Source organism: Nannospalax galili, unplaced genomic scaffold (assembly GCF_000622305.1).
Source record: "Nannospalax galili isolate Female #2095 unplaced genomic scaffold, S.galili_v1.0 scaffold649, whole genome shotgun sequence".
NCBI lineage: Eukaryota > Metazoa > Chordata > Mammalia > Rodentia > Spalacidae > Nannospalax > Nannospalax galili.
Genome location: NW_008359093.1, coordinates 405,476 through 432,392, shown reverse-complemented (window position 1 = coordinate 432,392; position 26,917 = coordinate 405,476). Strand labels below are relative to the sequence as shown.

At 41.5% G+C, this 26,917-nt stretch overlaps 1 protein-coding gene across 1 annotated transcript in view; it reads right to left on the bottom strand.

Annotated features, from left to right (window-relative positions):
* The window catches only part of LOC103725452 (zinc finger protein 416), a 52,029-nt gene extending 35,235 nt beyond the window's left edge, over positions 1-16,794 (bottom strand). The window contains 5 exon segments of the mRNA XM_029558483.1: positions 3,833-4,150; positions 4,319-5,342; positions 7,983-8,109; positions 16,232-16,270; positions 16,625-16,794. Coding sequence (XP_029414343.1) covers positions 3,833-4,150; positions 4,319-5,342; positions 7,983-8,109; positions 16,232-16,270; positions 16,625-16,657 — 1,541 coding nt within the window. The 5' untranslated portion in view covers positions 16,658-16,794.
* Between the last annotated feature and the right edge of the window lie 10,123 nt (positions 16,795-26,917).

Genomic DNA, 26,917 nt, shown 5'->3' with positions numbered 1-26,917 from the left:
ACAAATATCTGTGAGATGCCCAGCCCTAAGTGACATATCCACACCTCTACACCTAAGGCTCAAGGAACATAGTGGAACGGGGAACAAAGACTATTAATGCATCGCTCAACTCACAACAGCGAAGGTTGCTCAAGCAAAAGATGGCTATTAAATCTCTGCCATCTAGGGCTCAGGGACAGTTGGGGAAGAGGGGGCAGAAAGACTGTAAGACAGGGTTGATGGATGACCAAAAGGAAAAGTTTTCCAGGCAGTTGGAAATTTGCTTATATGAACTTACAGCAATGGTAACAGCATGTACATAATCCATGCATCTCAAAACACACAAAAACATGGCACAGAAGTGTGGAAATGGGTTAGAAGCCCAAAGCTTAACTGAGGAACTATTGGGAACTGATCACTGCTGGATAAGGGAGAGTTGTTTTTCTTTAAAGGAGTGATGCTAGATAGGTTGACCAGGCTCAAGAGGATCGACTCATACCAAGGGATATTTGAGGACAAAAATGACTCAATAGGCCTTAACACATACAATAGAATACATGAAATCTGACAGGAGGCTATGGCGGGCACAGATAACGGAGGGTGTATAAATATGATCAAGATGTATTGTACAAAATGCCCAAAAATTGGATAAAAATTTATTGAATTTTTAAAATATTTCATTGAATGTTATTGTATTTTTAAAACACGTGTAGACAAAAATAGGTGTCTAGCATTCATTTGCCAAGCATGTTACATAAGAATCATCCAAACAGAAAAAAGTGAAGAAATTAAAAGACGGGAGGAGCTCACAGGCTTCAAGATGTTACATGTTCTTCTGAACTCACTGGAAAATGTACAAAATTAACTATTGCTGTGAAAATAATATGAAATAATAAAACTATCAATTATACAATGCATTACTGAATAGGTCCTTATAGAAACAGTTTCGTCCATTTCCATATATAGATTCCCATTTGGGCTGGTGCATGAAGTTTGGAGATGCATAATAATGGGTGATGGATTATGGAGATGTACAATAAGTATAAGGATCTTTAATAAGGCACTACTGAGGGCTGGAGAGATGGCTCAGTGATTAAGAGCACTGACTCCTCTTGGAGAGGACCTGGGTTTGGTTCCCAGAAGCCATACAGTGGCTAACAACCATTGGTAACTACAGTTCCAGAGGATCTGATGCCTGCTTCTGGCCTCCTCAGGCACTGCATGCCTGAGTACACATTTACATACAGGTAAAACAGTCATACACGAAAAAATAAAAATAAATGAATTTCAAAAATAATGCACAATTGAAGTATGGAGATACTTAATGGATGATAAAGTATGGAGATGTCCGTTGAGTTAAAAAGAAACAAAACATTTATGCTAAATAGCATCCCACTGTGCTGCCATTCTTCTGACAAACAAATGTGAGGCCCTGTAAAAATCAAAAGAACAAGTTACATACTTCTGAAAAAGGATGACATAAGGTAAACACTCCCATTCCAATAGGGAGAAAAGTGTCATAGAAAGGATCAGATTAAACAAGGCTAAAACTCATGAAAGCGTCAATGGTATAACTCCATTTTGAGCAGGCTGGACACATTGTGGTGAACTGTAGGCTCCCAAGGCTTGGACAGTTTCAACTCCATAGCCTTGCCAACTGAAGCCAATATGGCTGTTCCACTCAGCTGCTCTGCCAACTGCTTGAAGCTCCATTAGCAAATGCCCCACTATCTTCCTGAGATCTCCATGTGCCTTCAGTCTCCTCACAATTTAAAACCAAACACCATATAATCCTTTTAGGGATTATTTTGGCTCAGTTTTGGAGGTTTCAGTCCAAATTTGGTTTGTCTTGTTTCTTTTAGACCTGTAGTGAGGCATTACAACCCACTGAAGAGTGCAGAGAGCATCAAAACTCATTTTTATTTAAGAAACAAAAGAAAGTGTGTGATCCTACTATTGCTTGCAAGAGAATGCCCACAATGACTAGAAGAGCTATCACTAAGCGTCACTTTAAAAAAAAATTATTATTATTTTTTAGTGTATTGCCTGCATGTACGTAAGTGCACCTGTGTCATGCAATGCCCAGGGAGGTCAGAAGAGGGTGTCGGATCAGGAGTTACAGACCATTGTTAGCCATCATGTGGGTTCTGGGACTCAAACTCAGGTCTTCTGCAAGATCAGCACCCACATGGCATCTATGAGAACGAGGATACAAGTCTAAATGTCATTTTATCAGTGCAGATGGAGGTTTTTGACAAAGCTGGGGCACCAGGGCCTTGCGAAATTTCTGCAAATATTCTTATATGGACTTGAATGACAATATCTGGATTCATACGTATGTTAAAAATATAGTAAACCCTGAAGATGTGTATATTGGCATAAATCTCAATTGAAAAACAAGAGTGTGTAGAAGACAAGGGAAAACTTTCAAGATTTAACTTGACTTTGATTTTTCAAATTGAACCCACACAAATTAGAGGGTAGTGTAGTTAAAAGTATTTTATCTTCCAATGTGTACATTTGTATATGGATCTATTTTGTGAAGATGCAGAAGAAACAGAAAATAAGTGGGAAGATAGGAAAATCTATGATATACACTGTTTCAAAATATGGAAGACTTCTTCATGATGAACAAGAAATGAACAAGACTGAAGACCAAGAGACAACAGTATTTGTGTGACCTTTCCCTGGGGAGATGAGAACAAAATATCTGTTCTCCAAACACAGGGCGCCAACTACAAACAAGAAATAATTCTTTCAAGTCTAAGTTGGTGAAACAATGAGTTTAATATGGTTGCTTACAAGAACATGGGGGAACTTACAGGTGACTACACCACTGAAGAAAAACACCTCTCTTCCAGCAACCATTAACTGTCTATACATTATTGGGAAGGACCAGGGCCTTGAGTCCTCTCTAGTAACTGTTAATTGCTTACAAATCTTGAGGAAGAGAAGAGCCTCATGAACCATCTCCCCTTGGCATTATTCACTGTCTATAAATCCCTGTGAGGGGCATGGCCTCATGAGTTATCTCCTTTGGTAGCCACTAACCGTATGTAAATCCTTGGGGAGAGGAGGCAGCAAAGCAAATTAGAACAAGGGATGAGAAATGAGAACTACTTTTGGATCTGTTGTCTCTATTGACACAAAATAAAATCCCCACAAAACTGCTGATCCAGTCCAAGCCCAATTTTGTTCCCTCCCAATGAAAACTGTGAAGAGAACCCCAAAGACTAAAGGCAAGTTCAACAGTAAAGCATTTATTTAGTGCATAAACCAGAGCAGGACGAGGCTGGTAGTAAACAGAACAATTTGCTACCGTATCAAAGTGAGGCCAACAATTTCTGTGAAGGAGTCACTGGAAAGCTCCAGCAGATTGCAAACTGGGTCCTTCTGGTAAAATCTGAGACAGATGTATCTTTTAATCAGTAAGAAAAAGGAACAAATTCCCCATAAAGGCTCCACTCAAGATTTCCTCCAGGTAAACAGCAAATGTTTGCTTTCCTTTGCATGATGGGGTGACCGATGCACACAGAACAAGCTGATGAAGGAAGACAGTTACTACCAGAGAAACCGGAAAGAATTCAACTCAGGCAAAGGCCCAAATCAGCTCAACATGAGCGAAAGCAGTTATCTGTAAACTGCATGTCTGAACTCATAAGGAATTGAAAGAATGAGGTTCAACTTCAGGCAAGTGGTTCACACAGAAAAGCTAATACTGAAAAAAGAAACAGCATATTTTTTGCAGGTCCAAGACTTCTTGAGTATAAACTTCCATGAGCAAAGAATGTTAGAACTCGGGCTCAAAGTTTCTTCCTATCTATACTTTCAGAGTCTCTCCACTGAGTGAGACTTTCGATGGAGAATAAGGCCAGAGTGTTGAGTAAAAGACTTCCCACATTTGCCACACTCATATGGCCTTTCTCCAGTGTGAACTACCTGGTGTTGAATGAGGCCAGACTTTTGAATAAAGGACTTTCCACACTGGCCACATTCATAAGGTCTTAATCCAGTGTGAATTTTCTGGTGTTCTACTAGAGTATAGCTTTGTCTAAAGAATTTCCCACATTCGGTACACTCAAAAGGTTTTTCTCCAGTGTGAGTTCTCTGGTGCCGAACAAGTTTGGATTTGAACATAAAAGATTTCCCACAATCCCCACACTCATAAGGCCTTTCTGAACTGTGAACTTTCTGGTGTTTATTGAGGGCGCCCCTTTGGCTAAAGGATTTTCCACACTCATTACACTCAAAAGGCCGAGCTCTACTGTGAATTAACTGGTGTTGAGTGAGGCCATACTTCAAGCTAAAGGATTTTCCACACTGGCCACACTCATAAGGCCTTGTTCCAGTGTGAATTATTCGATGTTCCAGCAGGCTATGGCTCTGTGTGAAGAATTTCCCACATTTATCACATTCATAAGGCTTTACTCCTGTGTGAATTTTCTGGTGCCGGACAAGAGTTGATTTGGACCCAAAGGCTTTCCCACATTCATTACACTCATAAGGCCTTTCTCCAGTATGGGTTCTGCAGTGTTCAATAAGGTTGGAACTTTGGCTAAAGGATTTCCCACATTCAAGACACTCGTAAGGCTTTTCTCCAGTGTGAACTCTGTAATGTTTAATAAGGGTGGCTCTTTGGCTAAATGTTTTCCCACATTCACCACATTCATAGGGCCTTTCTCCTGTGTGAATTCTGTGATGGTCATTCAGGTGAGAAGATTGGCTAAAAGATTTTCCACATTCATTGCACTCATAAGGCCTTTCTCCATTGTGGACTCTGGGGAGATGAATACGCGAGCATTTGCGGTGGTAGTCTTTCTTACATTTGGTGGACTCATAAAGTCTTTTTCCAGCATAGACTTTTGGGTGGCGAACTTGAGTGTACTTATGGCTGAAAGCTTTTCTATATTCACTCCATATGTAACACCTTATTCCAATACAGAAGTCCTCTTCACATTCAGTGATTCTGTTTGGCTGCTTGTAGTTGGGAATGGCCTGGGGAGGGATAAAGTCCGATGTGGCTGGGAGGTCCTTTCCAACATCTGCACAGGTGAACGGCTTCCCTGACACACAGACTCTGCAGTTCTTCAAAAATGAGGCCTTGTCCATGTCTCTTTTCAAGATTTTCTCTGGGCTGGGATGATTCCGGTCTTGGGGAAGGTTTGTACATGCACCAATCAAATACGGTCTCTGCCTAGGTCGATTAGCCAAGTGCAAAATGTCCTTCAGGACTGGGACGCACATCTCATACGGGTAAGTCTCCTGGGTGGGTGGATTTGGTTTTGGAGACCTCACAAGTGACAATCTTTCCACAGAAACTTGCTCAAAAGGTAGCTCTTTATTCCCCACTCCGTGCCAACAAACTGAAAACAGAGAAATAATTATGAAATATATATTCAGTATGGTGACAGTATACTAATTATATTTTAATGTATTTTCAATATAATGTATTTATTAACTTTTTGTTTATTTTTGAGACAAAGTCTCCCTGTATCCCCAGCAGGCCTGGAACTTGCTATGTAGACCAGGCTGGACTCAATCTCATAGAGGTCCTCCTGCCTCTGCCTCCCTGCCTCTTGAGTGCTAGAAATAAAGGTATACTCTACCATGCCTGATTCTTCATTTTTAGATATTTTATTTTTCAAACAAGGTCTCATGTATTTCAGGTTCAATCACATTATGTAACTGCAGATGACCTTAAGTTTATGACCTTTCTGCCTCCATGAGTATGTATATACTATCATGCCCAGTTTCTGTGCAGCTGGTGATTGAACTCAGGGTTTCTAACGTACTAGGTAAGGACTCTAAAACTAAGCTCCATCCCCAGCCCCATATACAATGTGATTTTTTAAATTTTTTTACTTTTTTTTTTCCATGAAGCTGGGGATCACCTCAGGACTTTAAATTTGTAGTCAAATATTCTACTGCTGAGCTCTATGCTGGTGTGGATTTTTAGAGCTCTTTAAAAACTTGGCTAAAACCATGGTATGATGGCATACATCTCCACTGCTAGATATCTGCAAGGGTGAGGCAGGATTGCCTTAGCACAGACATTCGGGGCCTGCTTGGGCAACATGGCAAGACTCTTGAAAAAGAGTTGTTGCTTGGCGTAGTGCCACACCCTTTAATCCCAGCACTTGGGAGGCAGAGGCAGGCAGATCTCTGTAAGTCTGAAGCCAACCTGGTCTACATAGCAAGTTCCAGGCCAGCTGGGGCTACAGGAAGACCCTGTCTCAAAAAGACCCCCCCCCAAAAAAAGATTTGTTTTGTTTTTTAAATACTGCTGCCTGAGAGACTACTATTCTTTAAAGCAAGATAGTTCTTAGGAGACTAGAAAGGGCTTCACTGAGAGCATAACATTTGTAGTTGAAGGAACCAATCAAGAGCCCATATTCCAAGCCACATCTGTCTCAGGCACCTCAGGATGTAATATTACTCTACCCTGCACCTCAAGTTCAGGTAGCAAACAAGTAATTACAGTCAACCAGCCCTTTTGCCCTATACATTCGCTGTAATTGTTCAAAACTGTCCAATCCTAAAGTATTTACCATGTCTTGATTGTCATGAAGAAACTCCAAACGTGGTTATGGTTTAAGGTATTCTCTTGCCTCTTACTTCTGCTTCCTGATCATCAAGAACCTCTCATTTGACCCCCAACCATCTTCTGTCAATGACACTAACCTCCTAACCTCTCAGTGTTGGCACTCAATCATCTCAACAACTGAAAATCTTGCAGGTACCTTGTAAAACAAGAAAGGGAGAGTTTCATGATACATCTATCAAGGAATGCAGTTCTTTGGTGTATTGATCTGAGAGTGGGGAAACAAGGTGTGGGGTGTAGAAAGGGCTACTAGGGAGTATGGGGCCTATCCCACAAAATGTGGAGGCCTCACCAGACAAAGGATAACAGGTTGAAGTATACCACATGGACAAGAGGCAATTTATTCTTCTGTCAACTTGTCATCTGGTGATATCTACATTCTCTGCTGAAGGTTGACAGTGTCCACGACCAGGGATATCCAATTGGAACTAAGTAGGAGATCTTAATTGTGTTCAAGGAACATTTAATCATCTATTCTTCACAACATGTGGATATGAGTACTGGGAAACACCACAGAGCGCAGGGCAAAGGAACACGTGGCACATCATAGGACAATGCAACTCATGAAGGCTAGATGTCCTATGTGATCACACTGCATATTCACCATGTATAGCTATCTTGTGTTCAAGGAATACTTAATAATCTAACCTCACACCCCCTGTCATACCACTGCACACATCCTGAATGAAACAAGTCTTAAGAGAAAGGCAAGACAGATGAGCCTCTAGCAAAGACCCAGAACAACTTAGCACATTGGAGGTCACGGGGCAGAAAATTAGCATTACAAACATTCTTGAAGGAGGTTTTGATAATAGCATATAGTCCCATGTAAACAAATATTGATCATGACCATGTCTGTAATTTCTGACTCTGGCAGTACAAGGAGATACTATCTAGAAAGAGGTGAAAAAAACAGGGAACACAAAGTTCCATAGATCTAGAGATAGCAAACAAAAAGTAGAAGTTGGTAAGTAAGGTGAGACCTATTATGTTGATACAAGGTACATGATTCCCAGACCCTTTTGGGCACTTTCTGGGACAGCAGATTTCAGGCTTCTTTGAACAGTGTACATAGATTCTTTTATGAAAACTCTGCATATATGTAAGTGCACCAGTGTTGTGCAGTGCCCACAGATGTCAGAAGAGGGCATCAGATCCCTTGGAACTGGAGTTACAGATGGTTGTTAGCTGCCATGTAGGTACTGGGAACCAAACCCAGGTCTTCTTGAGCCAGTGCTCTTAAACTGCTGAGCCATCTCTCCAACCCTGATAATTCTTGCACATATGCCAAGATAGGGGAGAAGAAACAGAACCCAAAGTCTTGCTCTGGAGAGGGCAAAGCTGTCTGTAAGTGGATGACCAGAGACTAGCTCATGAAACGGGATGTATATCAGGGCCTTACCCACTGAAGTTACAAGTGCAAAGTTCTCCAGCATCACTCTGAGGTACAGCAGCTTCTGAGCCCCATCAAGGAGCTCCCACTCTTCCTCAGAGAAACAGACGGCCACATCCTCAAAGGTCACAAATTCCTGCCACAGAGGAACAGATCTTTCCATTATCAGCTTTTCTCTTAGGATCCCAAGTTTGCCACTCCCAGTCACTCCAGTAACTCTTCCCCTGACTTCCCTTTCCCAATCCCCACCTTTGAGGAGATAATTGGTGATTCTGATGTCCACTCTGATAATTCTTCCACTCACCCTTACATCATCCAAAAGCACCAACTGTGGGAGGTGGAACGTGAGATACCATTTAAACTCTGAGCCTGGTATGTACAGTCCATAGTCAATTATCCTGAGGTTATCAAAATTGTACCTTTCCAATACAAATACTTTGGGACTCATCTATCATGCTGAAGGTCTCAGCACCACACTCCTTGGAAACTCATTCGCATCACTACCTCTACCCACCATCCTATACCATAGACCTCTATCTGCTCTCCTTATATTACTCAAAACATGACAGAGTGCTAAAACAACAGACCCTCTATCTCTCTCTCTCAGAAATCAGGCCACACTCTCCTGCAGATCAATCTTACTCTCTCTCTCTCTCTCTCTCTCTCTCTCTCTCTCTCTCTCATAGAGTTGAGGCTGTGCTGTGGCCTCACATCACAGCCCCTTCCTCCCATAGTTGCAAGATAGATTTATAGTCTCACCCAGTACCTGGTTCCTTCGTAGGTAAGCTATCAGATTAAATAATATGTTGTGAAATTTCTCACCAGCTCCCACAAATCTAGAAGAAATATTTGTATGGCCTACCAAAATTAAATCAAAATGACACAAATAATTTAACAATAATTTAATAGATTCATAACAACCAAAGCAATATAGTAATTAAAACCCTCGAAACTAAAAAGAGCCCAAGACAAGATGGATACACCACAGAATTCTACTATAACTTCAAAGAACTAATAACAATACTCCTCAAATTATTTTGAAAAAAAATAGAAAATGAAGGAACATCCCCAAATTCCTTCTATGAAGTCACTATTAGTCTAATAATAAAACCAGACAAAGGATCAACAAAAAAGAAACTTATAGACCAATCTTTCTGATGAATGCAGATGCAAAAATTCCAAATGAAATACAATCCTAATGCAAGAACACATCAAAAAGATTATCTACCATGAGCAAGCTGGCTTCATCCCAGAGATGCAGGAATATATGTAAATCAATGAATTTAATCCACCACATAAACAGACTCAAAGACAAAAACCACGTGATCATCTCATTAGATGGAGAAAAAAGATCTTTCACAAAATCCAACAGCCATTCATGATAAAAGTTGTGGAGAACCTAGACATATAGGGAACATATCTCAACACAATAAAGGCAATATACCACAAGCCCACAGCCAACATCATACTAAATGGAGAAAAACCCAAAGCATTCCAATTAAAATCAGGCATAAGACAAGGATGTCCACTCTCTCTGTTCCTGTTCAATGTAATACTTGAAGTTTTAGCTAGAGTAATAAGAGAAATGAAGGAGATAAAGGGGGTACGAATTTGAAAGAAGCTACCTTTATTTGAAGATGATATGATTCTATACATAAGGGACTCTTAACAACAACACCAGAAAACTACTACAACTCATAAATATTAGCCAAGTAACAGGATATAAAATTAACAACCCCAAATCAGTAGCCTTCCTATATACTACCAACAAACATATAGAGAAAAATTCCAGGAAATGATCCCATTCATGATAGGCTCAAAATCCATAAAAAATTTTTAATAAATCTATCAAAGGGAGTGAAGGACTTGGACAATGAAATCTTTAAGACACTGAAGAAACTCACCGGAAATGGTGGCACATGCCTTTAATCCCAGCACTTGGGAGGCAGAGGCAGGAGGATCTCTGTGAGTTCAAGGCTAGCCTGGTCTATGTAGTGAGTTCCAGGTCTCAAAAAGACCAAAAAAATAAAAGCCTCCCATGTTCATGGACTGGTAGGATTAATTTTATGAAAATGGCCATCGTATGAAAAGCAATCTACAAATTCAATGCAATACTCATTCCAACACAATTCTTCACAGAAACTGGACAAATAATCTCAAATTTCATATGGAAAACACAAAAACCCAGGATAGACAAAATAATCCTGAATGATAAAAGAACTGCTGGAGGCATCACCATCCCTGCTCTCAAAAACAAACGAATGAAAGCAAGAAAGGAAGGAAGAAAGGAGGGAGGGAGGGAGGGAAGGAAGGAGGGAAGGAAGGGAAAGAAGAAAGAAAGAAAGAAAGGAAGGAGGGAGGGAGGGAAGGAAGGGAAAGAAGAAAGAAAGAAAGGAAAGAAAGAAAGAAAGAAAGAAAGAAAGAAAGAAAGAAAGAAAGAAAGGAAGGAGGGAGGGAGGGAGGGAAGGAAGGAAGGGAAAGAAGAAAGAAAGCAAGAAAGAAAGGAAGAAAGGAAGGAGGGAGGGAGGGAAGGAAGGAAGGAAGGAAGGGAAGGGAAAGAAGAAAGAAAGAAAGAAAGGAAGAAAGGAAGGAGGGAGGGAGGGAAGGAAGGAAGGAGGGAGGGAAGGGAAAGAAGAAAGAAAGAAAGGAAGGAAGGAAGGAAGGGAAAGAAGAAAGAAAGCAAGAAAGAAAGAAAGAAAGGAAGGAGAGCTAGGGCTACAGGAGACCCTGGGAAAGAAGAAAGAAAGAAAGAAGAAAGAAAGAAAGAAAGAAGGAAAGGAAGGAAGGAAGGAAGGAAGAAGGAAGGAAGGAAGGAAGGGAAAGAAGAAAGAAAGAAAGAAAGAAAGAAAGAAAGAAAGAAAGAAAGAAAGGAAAGAAGGAAAGAGAGAAAGAAAAACAAAGCCAGAAGCAGGTGTCTGATCCCCTGGAACTGGCATTATGAACAGTTGTTAGCCATAATGTGGGTTCTAGGAATTGAACCTGTGTCCTCTGGAAGAGTGCTCTTTACTGCTGAGCCATCTCTCCAGCCCAGACACCTAATTTTTGCAAAGGAGTCAAAAATATACAGTGGAGAAAAGAAAGCATGTTCAACAAATGGTGCTGGTAAAACTGGGTAAGGGCATGTAGAAGATTAAAAATAGATTCTTATCTCTCACCATACACAAAACAACTCAAAATGGATCAAGGATCTTAACATAAGACCTGATCAGAGTAGTGAATATATTGGAAGTTATAGGTACGGGAAAGGACTTTCTGAACAGGGCTCCTATAATGCAATCATTAAGTCCCACAATTGACAAATTGGAACACATGGAAATAAAAAGTTTCTGTACATTAAAGGACACCACCTTTTGAGTGAAGAGGAAACTTATAGAATGGGAAAAAATCTACCAGCTATACCTCTGACAGGTGGCTACTATCTAGAATACAAAAAGAACTCAAAGCTAAACATTAACAAAACAAGCATCCAATTAAAAGTGGGGTATAGAACTGAATAGGGAGTTCTCTAAAGAGGAAACACAAATAACAGAAATACTTTAAAAATGTTCAGCATCTTTAGTCATCAGGGAAATGCAAATTAATATCACTTTGAAATTTCATTTTACCCCAGTCAGAATGGCTAAGATCTACAAAATAAGTAATGACAAATGCTGGAGAAAGGAGAACTCTTATGCATTGCTGGTTGCAGTATAAACTGGTGCAGCCACTATGGAAATCAGTGTGGAGATTCCTCAAAAAAGTCAAAATTGATCTATCTTATGATCCAGCCATACTACTTGGGCATATACCCAAAAGACTATACCCTACTTTAGAAATCATGTTCATCAATGTTCATTACTGTCTTTTTCATAATAGCTAGAAACTGGAAACAATCTAGATGTCTATCTACTGATGAACAAATGGATAATGAAGGTGTGGCACATACACACAACAGAATATTATTCAGCTCTTATTAAAAAAAAAGGCAACTATGGGCCGGGCGTGGTGGCGCATGCCTTTAATCCCAGCACTTGGGAGGCAGAGGCAGGCAGATTTCTATGAGTTCAAGCCCAGCCTGGTTACATGCAGGCAATACACTCATACACATAAAATAAAAATATTTTTAAAAAACAAAAACAAAACCCAGCACTTGGGAGGCAGAAGCAGGCCTGTGAGTTCAAGGCCAACCTAGTCTACATAGTGAGTTCCAGGCCAGTTGGGGCTACATGTTAACAGCCTCCAGTGAGCAAAGGCATAAATTACCTAAGAATCTTTTCAAAGAATCAAAAAAAAAAAAAAAAAAAAAAAAAAAAGGCAACTATGCAATTCACAGGTAAATGGATGGAACAGTAAGCAATCATCCTAAGTGAGGTAACCCAGACAGGCAAATGTTGCATGTTCTCTTTCATACCTGGATACTAGCTTTGAAAGCTTAGATATGCATGTTTCAATTTGAAAATCCAGAGATGTCAAGAAATTAATAAAGGGTCATGGGCCAAGGGGGTAGGGAGAGCTTTCTTGGGAGGAGTGGTAGAAAGCAGTGCTATGAAGGGGAAGAGGACCATGAGGGTAGGAAGGGTTAAATGGGGTGAGGAATGGGAGGGTCGGATAGAGGAGGGAAGATTGGGAGGAATAGTAACATTAAAGGCCTTTATGAAAAGCCATAGAAACCTAACATTACAGAAGCTTATTTTTTCCCCCACAAATTCTTTTAAATGAAAATTCTTTTATTAGGAGTAAAATCTACTAAAAGAACAATAGAAATTATAACAGTTCTTTCGAAAAGAAATACAGATAAACTGTTTTGAAAAGATTTAAAGAAATGGTATAAGTAACTTTGATAGTATGATAAGACATTCATAATAATTATAATAATAATTATATTCAGATTTATAGCACAATTTAGTCTAAGAAGATAAAGATGTGTAGCCTTTAGAAGCTTCTTAAAGTACATAAAACAACCAACCAACCAAAACAACCAAAAATTCCCTCAATGCTAGGAATGGCCTCCCTTTCCTGAAGCTGTTAACCAGGGGTCCCGTAGACCCTCAAACAATACTAGCCATTGCCTTTGCTCTTGGTTACCCACCAGAACTTTATGGTAAGACCCTACTGCTGAAAATTCTACATACCTGAGCTGTAGAACAAATGATGAAAAGTCAAGCTAGCGCTGACTTCAAAGTCTCATCTACTGGCTAGCGTTCATAGTGCTGGAAGGAAAAAAAATACAACTGGTCTGGCAAGCTATCGCCCACTGGTACAACAGTGGCACAAATATGGGAGTAACCAAACACTCTCCGCTTGGATTTAGGGTCTGCCTCATACGATGCAGTCCATACCTGAGATACCAGGCTTAGGAACACGAGGCTAAAAAGGTCACAGGACATAGGGGAGAGCCTAGTGCTAGTTTTTATTTGTTTGTTTGTTTCTATTAAATATTGATATGAAACTGACTCCTTAAACTGACTTATTGTTATACCTACAGCCTAATGTATCTCTCCACTCTCACCAGATCATACTTCCTTATGCAGATGTTGATTAACATAGAAACCCACAACCAACCAATGTGTGTAGAACAAGAGGCTGCAGAGTGCTTATCCCTGAATAGGACAGCTATATCAAACTTCTGCCTCCCAAGGCTCAGGGATCACTGTAGAAGAGGAGGTGGAAAGACAGTAAGAGCCAGAGGTGGTGGATGACCACAAGGGAACAGAGTTTTCTAGACAGCTGGTCAGTTACGAGTATGACAGCAATGGTGACAGCATGCACAAGTCCCACAAAATTCTAGCATAGACATGGGGAAGTGGGTAAAAATCCCCAAGTTAATCTAAGGAAATTTTGGCAACTGATTGCTGTTGGGAGGGGGAGAGACAGTCTCTTTCATGGCTTGGAGTCTTGGTAGATTTAAACAAGCTCCAGTGGATGGACTGACACTGAAGGACATTTGAGAACATAAATTAGACGATAGAATATATTAAATTGGGTGGGGAGCAAACAGAGGAAGTGAAGATTGGGGGTGGGGAATCTAAATACTATCCAATTATACTGTATGAAAATTACAAAGATTCAATAAAATAAAAATTCAAAAAAGTGAAATAGTAAAGAAAAAATAGAAGACATATGCTTTGGTTCATAGCAAGGTCTAGAGGCCTCACTTGTGACAGCCTTCTTACTGCAGTCAGGAGGCAGGACAGGGCAACATATGATGAGACAGGAAGCAGGCACAGCATGTATGTGTCTCTTTCTTTATAAAGCCACCAGGATTCAATAATGGGGCCCCACCTTAATGACTCAGTTCCATCCTCATCACTTCCTAAAGACTCCATCTCTAAGCAGGACAGTCAGACTAAGTTTCCACACTGAGGATTACATTTCAACAAGAAACATGGGAGGTTACTCAAGCCATTTCCAAACCATAGCAGCTTCTCTGCCTGAGTTCCGTGTTTCAATCTTCACTATGCCTGAACCACCTGCAGATCTCAAACACCCATGTCGCTCTTCTAATTCTTTGCACTTGTTATCTCCTCTCTAGTCACCTTTTTCCTCTTCTTTTCCTGACACTATTTAATGTTACACCATACTATCCCTCTACCTCAGTCCCAATGACTCTCCCTGATGAATACCTGTGTCCTTAAACTTGAGATCTAACAGAAACTCCTCAGACACACTAAAGGCGACTACAGAATCCTGGGGGATGCCGAATAAACACTGTCTTACCTTCAGTGCCCCATTAATCCTGGTCTTCACATTGACCTTAATGTCCACTCATTCCTTAGCACTTTGGCAACTTGGCACATTTCATACCCTCCCCAAGGCTCCTTCTGTCCCAGAGCTACCTTTGTGATTCCCAGTGATCACCTAAACGTAAAACCTACCAGTGACCCCCCCACCATCCTTTCCCTAGGTTCTTAATAGCATTACCAAAACTACCAAGATTCCCTCTAAATGTGACCCAAATTATACCCTAGTACAAATACTGATCACTGCCTTTTGAAAGTTTCCATCTTGAATCTCCTTCACTCTCTGTGTAAACTACTCATTTACTATGTTCAAATCAGGTGGTCTTTGAAGTATCTCAGATTCTAATCATGTCCCCAAACCATATTCTGTATAGCTCCAATGTCAACTGCCCCCACCACAAACTTTACCCCAGGCTTAGCAGAGCTTCCAGGCCTCTCTGGCTGCTAAACACAAATACTACACTTTCACAAACCCTAGCTCCTTTCTGCCACTCACCCCAGTATCTGTAAATCTGACATTCCTTATTTAAACAAAGAAAAAAATCTAGACTGGAACAACCACCTCCATGGCCACCACACTGGTCCAGCCACCATCAACACTGACCTACACTGCAATGGCCTTCTTCTCCCTTTTCTGTCTCTTGCATATCAACAGAGAATGTGATGAGATGTGGGTCAGATAACTTCAGCGCCCATTGCATTCAATTCAGAAGAGACACCTGAGAAAACATGTCTGACAATACAGTCAAGCTTTAAGGTCCCATGAGAAATAAAAGAAACTAAACCAACTCTGCCTCAATTTCAAGTATTTGTTTATCAGATACCCCAGCCTGGGACAAGCTTCCCTTTATATGAATTATCTTGGGGAGACACTAAAAAATGTCCTTTCACCCCAGGCAGAGCACAAACAGACCAAAGTAATAATGATGTAACTAACCAAATGTAGCTTGGTGAACCAGTGAGTTTACTTAGATTACTTACAGGAGCATGGGTAGAGGGGCTACTTTCAGAAGGGGGGAGGGGGTGGAGGAGGCACCTCAAGGCAACTGCATTGTCAGAAAGTGCAGCATAGCCCAACAACTCCGCAAACCTAAATCACTAAATATCCCCCCCACCCCTCATCCCCCTGGATGTCCGGACAGCATCAGGTGAGCATCTCATGAACCTTTCCTCTCTTTTTACAAGGGAATGTTAACAGTTCCGTTATTACGACGTTATCACTGAATTGTTTTATTTATTTCATTGTCATGATTAAGGGAACAACCTATTCTGTAGGTAACCAGAATAATCTCTGCTCCATAATGGCCAGTGGTCTTGTTACGCCCACAGGAGAAAACTATTTAACACTTCCACACATCATTTCCCTGGTTTCCACCACTAAGAACCACTCCTTACAGTCCCCCATCTGGACGGTTCCGGTACTTAGTGTTTGTTCAGGGTTTGTAGGCCAAGATCTAGAAGTGTGTCCTGAAGAGTGTGTCAGAATGTGACAAAGAATGCTCCGGGCTCCAGTGCGGCCCTAGAATACTTTCCACTTACCTGCGTTAAGTCCATAAGCCCTTCTGTAGTCACGGGAACCTGTAAGAAGAGGACCGGTGTGAGGGTCAAGTGTCCACAGTAGGGGCTCCAGGCGTACATGCCTCTGTTTCCCTGCCCAGATCGGAAGCAGAGACCCGGGGATGACTGTGTGAAGGATCTCCCCAAATGCTCTCTCTTCCTGTGAGAACTTGCACAATATCCCAACCTTTTCTGCACGTCAGTTACTCCTTTCCAAGCTGTTCCAGCCCTGAATATAACGCCTAGAAACTTCAAAAAACCTAACTCAAATGGGGACTTTATCTGTGATCCCCGCAGTTTTGAACAAAGGGATTACTATTCTACCAGTGTGAGGAGGCCCTGCGAGGGGCCTGGGGTGGTGGACTCGGCACTCACCGGAGCCGAGTACCTCACAGCGGCCACCGCCATCGGATATACGATCAACACCCACAGCGGCCCCCAGACCAGCCCGGGGCAGCGGTGACCAGGTCCTGTCTGCACCGACCGAACGGTCCCAACGGTGCTGGAACAGAGGAATCAACAGAAAAACCAGGTGGACCGGTCAGAAGCAGTGCGGAAGTCCCGCCTCGCTGTAGGACCAAGGACAGGGATATCCGATACTGATCGTTCATTGGCTGAGTGCAGTCGTCCTTGGCGCACTGCATTCTGGGCAGCGTAGTTCTCATAGTACCCTGGACAGTGCTTTCCGTGCTCACAGGGGAACGCTTGCCAAAGCAACAGTCCCACCTACGAAGGGTACAAGAAAAGCTCTTTCTACCCTTTCTTGTCTTTCCTTCCTCCCTTCCTTCCTTTCTTCCTTCCCTCCCTTCCTCCTTTTGCTTTTTTCCTTCCTGCCATTTCTCAACATATAAATTTTTACTTAATTCTGGAATATCTTGTGAAATTGATATTTCAATATATATCATTGTGTACTCTTCTTTAAAATCAGAATAATTTTTTTAGATTAAGCTTCCCTTTATGTATGTATGTATGTATGTATGTATGTATGTATGTATGTATTTGGAGACAAGGTATCATTTATCCTAGGCTGGCCTTAAAATCATTACATAGCAGAGGATAACCTTGAAGTCCTGATTCTCCTGTCTCCACATCCTGAGTGCTGGGATGACAGGTCTGCTGCATCATGTCAAGTTTATGCGCTGCTGGGAATCGAACCCAGGCCTTTATGCATGCTAGGCAAGCATTCTTCCAACTGAGCCACAATCCCTGGCCTTCGTTTCTTTATTTTTTTCATAATTTCAAATACATCATGTACTTTGACCATAATGAACTCTTACTTTTTTGGTCTTTTTGAGACAGGGTCTCCCTGTAGCCCCAGCTGTCCTGGAACTCACTATGTAGACCAGGCTGGCCTTGAACTCATAGAGATCTGCCTGCCTCTGCCGCCAGAGTGCTGGGATTAAAGGCATGCACCACCACGCCTGGCTGAACTCTTACCCTTTTATCCCCTCTCCCTTCCTGCCACTAGTCTTCTTCCTTACCTTCCCTCCTGCTTTACTGTCATGTATCTACAAATGTATCTAATATACTAGATACAAATGACAACTTTTCTATTGGCACTGGCTCCTCAGAACCTTCCTTCCTCTCACAGTTTTGCATGAGGACAGTAGTGCTTTATGGGCTTAATGCAGGTGCATGAAAGGTCTATTTAGGGTTTCACTGGAGTTGGCCCCATTATTTTTCATTGGGATTATTACATTCTACAACTAGGTGGAGTCTCCTTTGCAGTTGGGAACCAAGGCTTTTAAGTATCTTTTTTTTTCCCCAGTAGTGTTGACTTTTCCTGAATAAAGCCACTGCTTTTAGCTGCTCTGAATGGACACATTTTCCCATACAGCTTTCCATACAAGAGAACTGTGTGTCATTTTTCCTGGGGAAAACAAACATCCACTCACCCCAGATAGGGAATCAATGTCAAACCAAAGTAAGGATACCACCAAAATCTAATTTAGTGAATCAATTAATTGGATTGTGGTCACTTACAGGAATGTGGGTGAGGGGTGACTTAACAGGAGCAGAAATAACTCTGAGACAGTTGCATCAAAAGACCACCCCAGCATGGGTGACAGCTCATGAAAATAGGAACCGTGGACCTCACTCATAACTTGCAGGCAGCTAAAGGGGGTTGGAAAGTGTGCTTTTCTGGCAGCTCAGGTGGTCTTTGCTTCCTCCAATCAACTCAGCTGGTCTTTGCTTTCAGGCTGCTCAGTTTGTTTGAGATTATCTCTCAGCAGTCCTTAAGTGCTTGTATATGCTTGAGGAGGGAGGGATCTAATGCCCCTGGTCAATTTCAGGGACTTCCTGAAGCTACTGAATTGTTTACTTCCTGAGCTTAATGAGTTTCTCTGCAGGATGGAGTGTTTCACCTCCCCTCAAAACATCTTGCTGTTTACCTTCCTTTAGAACATCCTGTTGTTTACCCATCCTCCCTCCAAGATGGAAGATTTTGTTTAGAAGGAACCGGCTACACAACAGTGAATTCCACATTCAGGGGAGGTTTTTCCTTGCTTCTGAAGTGCCATTAGGGTCTGTCTTCCATGGGTTCTGTCAGAGACACAGGAGGAAAAGCCCAGACTCTGCAGTGACAGTACACTTTTATCAGTAAATAATACAAACTATAGTATACATATAGAATTGTGTATTGTAGACACAGTTTCTCGTGTTTCTAAATAAGCAAAGATATTGGGGGTGTGGGGTCATTTGACTCCCTAGTTGGCAACTGTTGCAGTCTCCTTCGCTGCCCTGGCTACCTTGAGCAAATGCACTGTCAGTCAAACCATCAGTGGACTATTACTGGCCCATATGAAAATGTTACAGACTCCTTGGGAAAATACCCCAGCACCACAGCTGATTATTCTGGCTCCTGAAGATCCAGCCTTGCTGTAACTTTCAAATAGTCTGTATTGGGCATTTTGTTATCACACAAACCTCAATGAACTCTAGATGGCTCTGCAACAACTTTCATTCTCAGACAGAGGGGAGCGCTTTCCTTGGCCTAGCAGAGGGATTGTAGTGACTCCTGCTAAGAGAACAATGCTGTGATGAGTGTGAATACCTCTCTCCCGGCTATGTACTGTCAAGCTTCACAAATATGAAATTTCTCACTGTTGATGTAATGTGAGTTTGGCATTTATTCCCCTTCCAGATTATCCAATGTATACAAAGGCTTTCAATGGAATCATGTCATTTTTTATTTATTATTTTTATTTTTTATGTGTATTGTGTGTATTGCCTGCATGTACGTAAATGCACCCATGTCATGCAATGCCTGCAGAGGCCAGAAGAAGCTGTTGGATCCCCTGGGACTGGAGTTACAGACAGTTGTTAGCTGCCATGTGGGTCCTGGGATTCGAACCCAGGTCTTCTGCAAGAACAAGCAGTGTTCTGAACCCCTGAGCCATCTCTCCAGCCTCATGTTTTAAAACAACATTCTTAATGTTCATTTCAATATTACCTTCAGCGTCAGGCCCTTGGTCTCTTGGTATAAATTCAGGACCTGCTGTTGAAATCAGGATGCCAAAGAACTTGTTAAGATGAGACTGAGGTCCCCTTTGTCTCCATGCACCCCAGCATTTCTTTGTCTTCTTTTTCAGATTGGATGCTTGCACATGCATTTCTAATCTCTAAATATCTGATTATTACTAGTCACAGTTGGTTACTTTCTGAGCTTCTAGGCATCTGAGCATGGATATGAAGTCATCAGGTAGATTTCAATGGTAATGTTTTTCACATCTACTAATTATTCATGCTTTTTTTAAAGCAATGATAATAAAAAAGAAATTAAAGAATTTATCATTAAAACTAATAGTGACTTCCACATGTTTTAATAGTACTAGCCTACTCTGGGAAAGGTGGATCCCCCTCATGTGTTTTACTTACAGTCTCCTTCAACTGGGTTTCCCAAGGATCTCCTTACACCCACTCACATATTCTCTGGTCCAGGTCACTCCCCTCCTCTGTCCCCAGACAACCTTGGATCACAAGTGGCTCCACGACCTGAAGCACATGGCCCTTGGAGGAGGGAAAACTCAGAATGTTTCTTGTGGAATGTTGAGCATGCTGTGGAGACTCCGACAGGACACCTAGAGGACACACTCCCCACCCATCTCTGAGCAAAGCCTCATCGGGAACCTGGAAGTCCTGTGGCACTCCTCCCCACCAAATATGTCAAACACAGAAGTGTTTGAAAAGCTTCTCAGTCATTTGTGGACACAAACCTGACTTTATAGACACACACACACACGAAATTTGGTGAGTGTTAGTAAGGGAGGTTGCAGGTCTAAATATGATAAAATATATATTGTATGCAATTCTCGAAAGTTCAATACAAGAAGAACCAGAGAATCTGAAATATGAAAAGGAATCAGTATAGAATCTGAAGAGTGGCCAAAACTAATATGCTGCTAAAAAAAAATGGCCATTTCACAACAAAACAGATTTCTTGCATGGCTGATCAAATATAAAGATGTGGCTCTCAGAAGCAAGTAGCCATGTAACTAAAGCTAAGAAAGGGTCACATGACACCCTGAACTGTAATGATTAATCTTACACGCTGGATGAAGTTGTTGGTGATGGGCCAGCATGTTTTCATTCGCTCTTTGAATAACCCTGTTTTGTAATTTGGATTCTCTTTATCTCAGTGGCCTTAGATATAAAGAAGAACAAATATGACATCTTTAAAAAATATGCCTGAACTTGACGTGGTAGGCCTTAACACAAATAACAGAATGTATGAATTCAAGTGAGGGAACTATGGGAGGGGGACAAGGAGGAAGGGGGTATAAAGACGATTAAGACATTCTACATGAAATACACAAAAATTCAATGAAAATTTAAAAAACTGTGAGTACAACAAAATAAAGATGTCTTTACAGAAAAAAGAAAAGCTTTACAAAGCAATAATGAATTCCTTCTAGTAATGAATTAACACTTATTGTATTAGTTGCTTATTTTTCCTGTGATAAAATATTATGACCAAAAGCAGCTTATGGAAGACAGCTTATTTTGTCTTCCAGTTCCAGAGGGATTACAGTCCTTTGTGGCAAGGAGGCATGGCAGCAAGTGGCAGGCCTGGCTGCTGGCAGGATAACAGAGGCAGGAAGCTGAGAGCATTCAATTGCAAGCAGGAAGTAGAGAGTGAACTTGATGTAGGGTAAAGCTAATAACTCTAAAAGCCTGCCCCCCCCGCCCCCCCATATGCTTCCTCCGGCAAGGCTGTGCTTCCTAAAGGTTCCATGACCTTCCCCAAATAATTCTACCAAGTGGGGACCAAGTGCTCAAATACTTAAGCTTGTGGGGGGCATTTTTTCATTCAAACCACCACAGTTATCAAAAGAGAAAGTCGAATAATACTTGGAAAGAGTTCAGAGAGTGAAAAACCCTCACGGGAGGCTGCTGAAATCATAGCTGATTTGTGTTCCTTCTGACCTATTCATTTGACATGCTTCTCGTTCAGGAAAGGAGCCTGTCTGTCAGGCTATTCTGTTACTGCAAGGTAGAGTTTTTCTGGGTTTTCTGCCCATTGACAGCCCAGGTTGTTCAGAGGTATCTCTTCCAGTCTGTCAGATTACTAATACCATCTTTTGGGAGGTCCAGGTAAACTCAAACCAGTTCTCAGCTGTATGGTCCTTTCTTCTAGACCTGGTTAATCATTCCCTGTCTAGACACAGTTCAGGGTGATCTTACACCCTAGCCACCTATTGTGGGAACTTTTTTTCTGAGGTGATGGAGACTTTCTGAGGCTATACAGTTAACAATTGCTGGGGGAGAAACATTTTCTTCCGGGGGTGGGGAGCCACTAATAAGTTGCCCATGCTCCTGTAAGTAATCCAAATAAACTCAATGGTTCACCAAGCTAGACATGAATGCAATCATTTCTTTGTCCAGTGGCTGGTGTCTTATGTGAAGTGAATCGATATTTGTTCACCACCTCGGACCTTCATTAACTTTTCCACTGAAACTAAAGCAGTCAGCTTGAGTAGCCATGTTCTAAGTGTACACATAAAGTTTATGTTAGACCTCTTCTAGTATTTACGATTTCTTGGACCTAACTCTTCCTCTATTCTACATTGAATGACACATTCTAAGAATGTGAAAAATATTAGTGTGCTACATATTAACATATAAAGTTATTGACAGGCTGAAAAGATGACTCCGTAGTTAAGAGCACTTACTGCTTTTGCAGAACATCTCAGTTTGGTTCCCAACACCCAGGTCAGGTCACCCATAACTGTCTGTAACTCTAGTTCCATGTTAGATAAAAGCCAGGCAGGGAATAGCCACAGAAAACACAGGAGGACTCGTCAAAGCAAAGTTTATTTTTGGGTATTGCTGGGGGCTACAGCTCAGCTGGGGAGTGAAAAAGCAAGCAGCAGCCTCATGACTGCTTGGGAAGTTCTTATATGGGGGTTGGGGAATGTGGAAGGTGGCAAAAATAATCTTTACAGTTTCAGGGGAAGCAGGAGTCTGCACATTGTGAAACTTATCAAGTGGAAGCAGCTTGTGCAGAGACAGCTCTTGCATCAGTCAGGTCTTGGGTCATGGGAGTAAGGGTCTGTTTGTCTGTCTGCAGATGGCTAAATTTAACTATTGACTCAGTTCCTGCATTCCAAGAGGCCCGGCAGAACATTGTAGAACTTGTCCTGTGGTTGCAAGGCCTTGCTGTATTGTGGGGAGGGTCGCACTGAGCCTGGACTCTATCACCATGGAGAGTCAATGACTTCTGACCTCTATAGACTCACCCAGACACATATACACAAATGATAAATAAGTTAATATTTTTAAAGTTATTGAAATTGATATAGGAAAGACAGATCATCAGTACACTCGCAAAATGGTTTTATTTTTTAAGATTTACTTTAGTTTTGTTGTGTGTGTCTCTGGGAAAGTATGTCATGTGTGTGCAGGTACCTGGAGAGGTCAGAAGAGAGTGTCAGATCCCCTTCTAGAGCTGGGGTTATAGGCAACTGTCAGTTGCTGTTTGCCACACTCTACATAGCTAGGTGGTAGTAAATACAGAAGAGGGACAGTGTGGTATAAATTATTACAGGAGACTATTTAACCTTAAAGAAAGCTAGGGACCAGGAGACTCTATTCAGCTGAACAAATAGCTCTGAGTCTTTAACACCCAAGGTTTTATTAGCATGGATAAAGTACTCTAAGCAGGTATTTAGGAACAAAAGATAGGCAGAGCAGAGGACATTTCTCTGCATTAGCTATTAGGAATATATTAGCAACAAAATGTGGCTTGTTTACAGAGCATAGAGCAGATGTTCACAGAACAGGTAAATAGGTATAGCTTTCTTATCTAATCCAAGCACAAGGGACCCCATGCTTCAGAACCTGCATCCACATACTTGCCTATCTGGCTTTGCCATCATAGGCATTCTTGATTGGTGGTGACTGCAGGCATGCCAAGCATGCATTCTGCAGAGTTCAAACAGGGAAGTGGTCTCCAATAGCTGTTGTGCTGGTAACTAAACTCTGGTCTTCTGGAAGAGCAGGAAGAACTCTGAACCACAGAGCCATTTCTCTAGATGCACTTATTTTCTTATCTAGCAAAAACAAACAGCTCAGATGAATGAGCATCACTATGAATGAGAACAAAGGGGCTGATGGCTGGGAAACATGAGGACAAAATCATAGAAATGTTCACCAGAAACTGGCTAAGGATTGCAAGTACGGCAATACAAACATTTAAGACAGAAGTAATTGAGTAAAAGGAACAAAATGAGTTCACAAGTGTCCAAAATGGTGCGTGTGGCTCTGGTCTCATGGGAAGTCTATGGGAGTGTCTGTGGCTGTGAATATGTTGGACTCTCTGCTTGTGCCACTGGCCCAGACCATGAAACCCAAACTTATAAACTCAATAATGAAGAATAAGACTACAACTAGAAACTTTAAAAATCCATCTGGATAAAGAGCAAAATCCATAATTTATTTTCATACTAAAATTTTGGCTATTCATTGAACTAATTACTTTGATAGGAACAAAGACGTTTACCAAAAGATGCAGGATCCAGCACAGCAAATAGCAGAAGCCAATATACTTCAGGAACCTCATGGGCTTCAGGCACTTAGAGAAATTGGGGCAAATTTTCATGACATGGAAGTCACTCAAGAGACACATGGTGCTGAGAAAAATCCCTCTGGCCACTCTAGGTAGATAGAAGTCTGCATCCAGCCTCATCCGGGATATAGTTGGATCCAAAAGCTTCCATTGCCTGAGAGAATCCTCTGAGGAGGAGCACAAAAGAATTGGCTGAGACCAGCTGGTTGAGAAGCAGGTCTGCGGGTCTTACATTGTGCCCAGTGAGTAAAGTGAAGCAATAAAGACAAAGAAGAGGGATGTTTCCCAGGATTCCCACTCCCATCTGAGTGAGGGAGATAACTCCTATATCCAATTTGGCAAGAAGCATCACATCAGTATGTCTGGGGCAATGATTATCATCTTATTTAAGGAAATAGGTAGTTTGATGAACACAAAAACAGTGTTACTATGTCATGTCCAGTAACATCTGGTGCTAAAACTAACATTTTTTTAAAAATCAAGTTACATAGGCATTATGTAAGGTCAGGGCTATAGAGGCTATTCTTGAATGCTTTCTTCAGAAATATTTTAAATATCGGAATTAGTTGCCTTTGTATAAAAGAGCTGAGAGAAACAACTTTGGGGAGGACAGATTTATTTGGGCTCCTGGTTTCAAGGAGATTTCAGCATCATGGTGGTGAAGGCAGCTCAGTCTATGCTGATGGGAGTATGTGGAAAGGATTTCTAACATGGTAGTAACCAGGACACAAAGAAATCAGGCTGAAATAGAAGTATGACTTCACAGCCCCATGCCAGGCCCCAACCCCCACAGGCTCCCCAGTCCTCAAAATAGAGCCACAAGCTAGGGCTTAGCATTGAAACACGAAAATGTGGAAACATTTCAGACTCAAACTGTAACATTGCACTAGGGCGATCTCAAAACTTCATGGCTTTTTCATAATGCAGAATGCATTCAACCTAACTTTAAATTTTCCTGATGTCTTAACAGTTCCAACACTTTTTGAAAGTCTAAAGTGTCTTCTGGGACTCAAGGCAACTTCTTAGGTGTGAGAACCTATAATATAAAATAAAAAACCAAGTTGCATAGTTCCAATGTGCAATGGGACAAAGTTAATTCTCTTATAAGGGAAGAGTGTGAGGATAGCAAGATGCATAAGATCAGAGCAGGACCAAAACACAGCAAGGAAAACAAGATCTGTAACTCCATGTTCAACATCTGGAATATGGTGGCATCATCTGATCTCTGATGGTCTTGGAAGCCCAACTCCTATGTCTTGCTAATTTGCACCACACAGCAGTTATATGTGATACTTGCAAGTTCTCGTCTCAGACACCTCATATTCCATCATCCCTAGCATCCTGGGGTCTCCATCATAACTTGGGCTTCATCTTCAAGGATTCAGAAATATCCTAGTTGGGGGCTTTAAAAGTCCTTGTCAGGGGCTTTCTCACCTAGCTTTCCTTTCTTGGAACCTTTGTACAAGCGTCTATGACCTCATAATTCATCCATTCTTTATGACAGCAAAATCAGCACCATGTGAAATTATGCTGCCACTTTGAGATTTGACAATGTCTCTTTGGACTATTGTATCATGGCCTCTGGGGGTCTTTACTACTTCTTCGGGCACTTTCAGATAAGTTTTTATTTTATACCCTGGAGCCTTGGATACTAGCCTCAAGGCACCTTCTCTATATAATGTGTCTGGGGTCTATCCTTAGTGAGGATAATCTCAGTAGCAATTACAGTTACTCTGGACTTTTCCTAGGCAAACTGCTCATTTTTCACATCTTTCTGCTCCACTTTCCCTTCTGGATCCTAAGTATCAATCTGACTAAATCAGATAACAATAACCATGTCACATTCGAATGTTGTGCTGCCTTGAAATTTCTTTTGCTGAAGCTGGGGAGATGGCTCAGCGGTTAAGAGCACTGACCACCTTTGCAGAGGACCCGGGTTCAAATCCCAGCACCCACATGGCATCTAACAACTATCTGTAACTCCAGTTTCAGGGAATCCAGTACCTTCTTTTGACCTCTGCAGCACTGCACGACGTAGGTGCACTCACACCATGCAGACAATACACTTATACACATAAAAATAATAAAATATTTTAATAATTTCTTTTACTGAAGAAATTACTTTTGAACTTAGCATCAGTAGAATTTTCAAGACAGAAAAAAATGTAGCCATATTCTTTGCCAGAATATGGGACAAGATGGCGTCTAGCAAAATTTCCGGCTGAGCATTTGTTCCCATCTGCAACCTTATAAGTACAGTCTTTACAAAAAAAGTTTTTTTAAATTTTACATGTATGAGTGTTCTACCTACATGTATGTAAGTGCACTGCATGCATGCAGTGCCCACAGAGACTAAAAGAGGGTGTCTGATTCCCTGGAATTGGAGGTACAGACAGTTGCTAGCTGCTATGGGGCGAGGAGCTGGGAGCCAAACCCCCATCCTCTGCAAGAGCAGCCAATGCTCTTAACTGCTGAACCATCTCCCCTGCCCCCTTGAGCACTATCTTTACTATACACATTTCTCTTAGTTCTATGATCTCCTAAACTCCCACCGAAATTGACCATTACATGAATGTTACGGCATTCTGACTTCTCTAAAC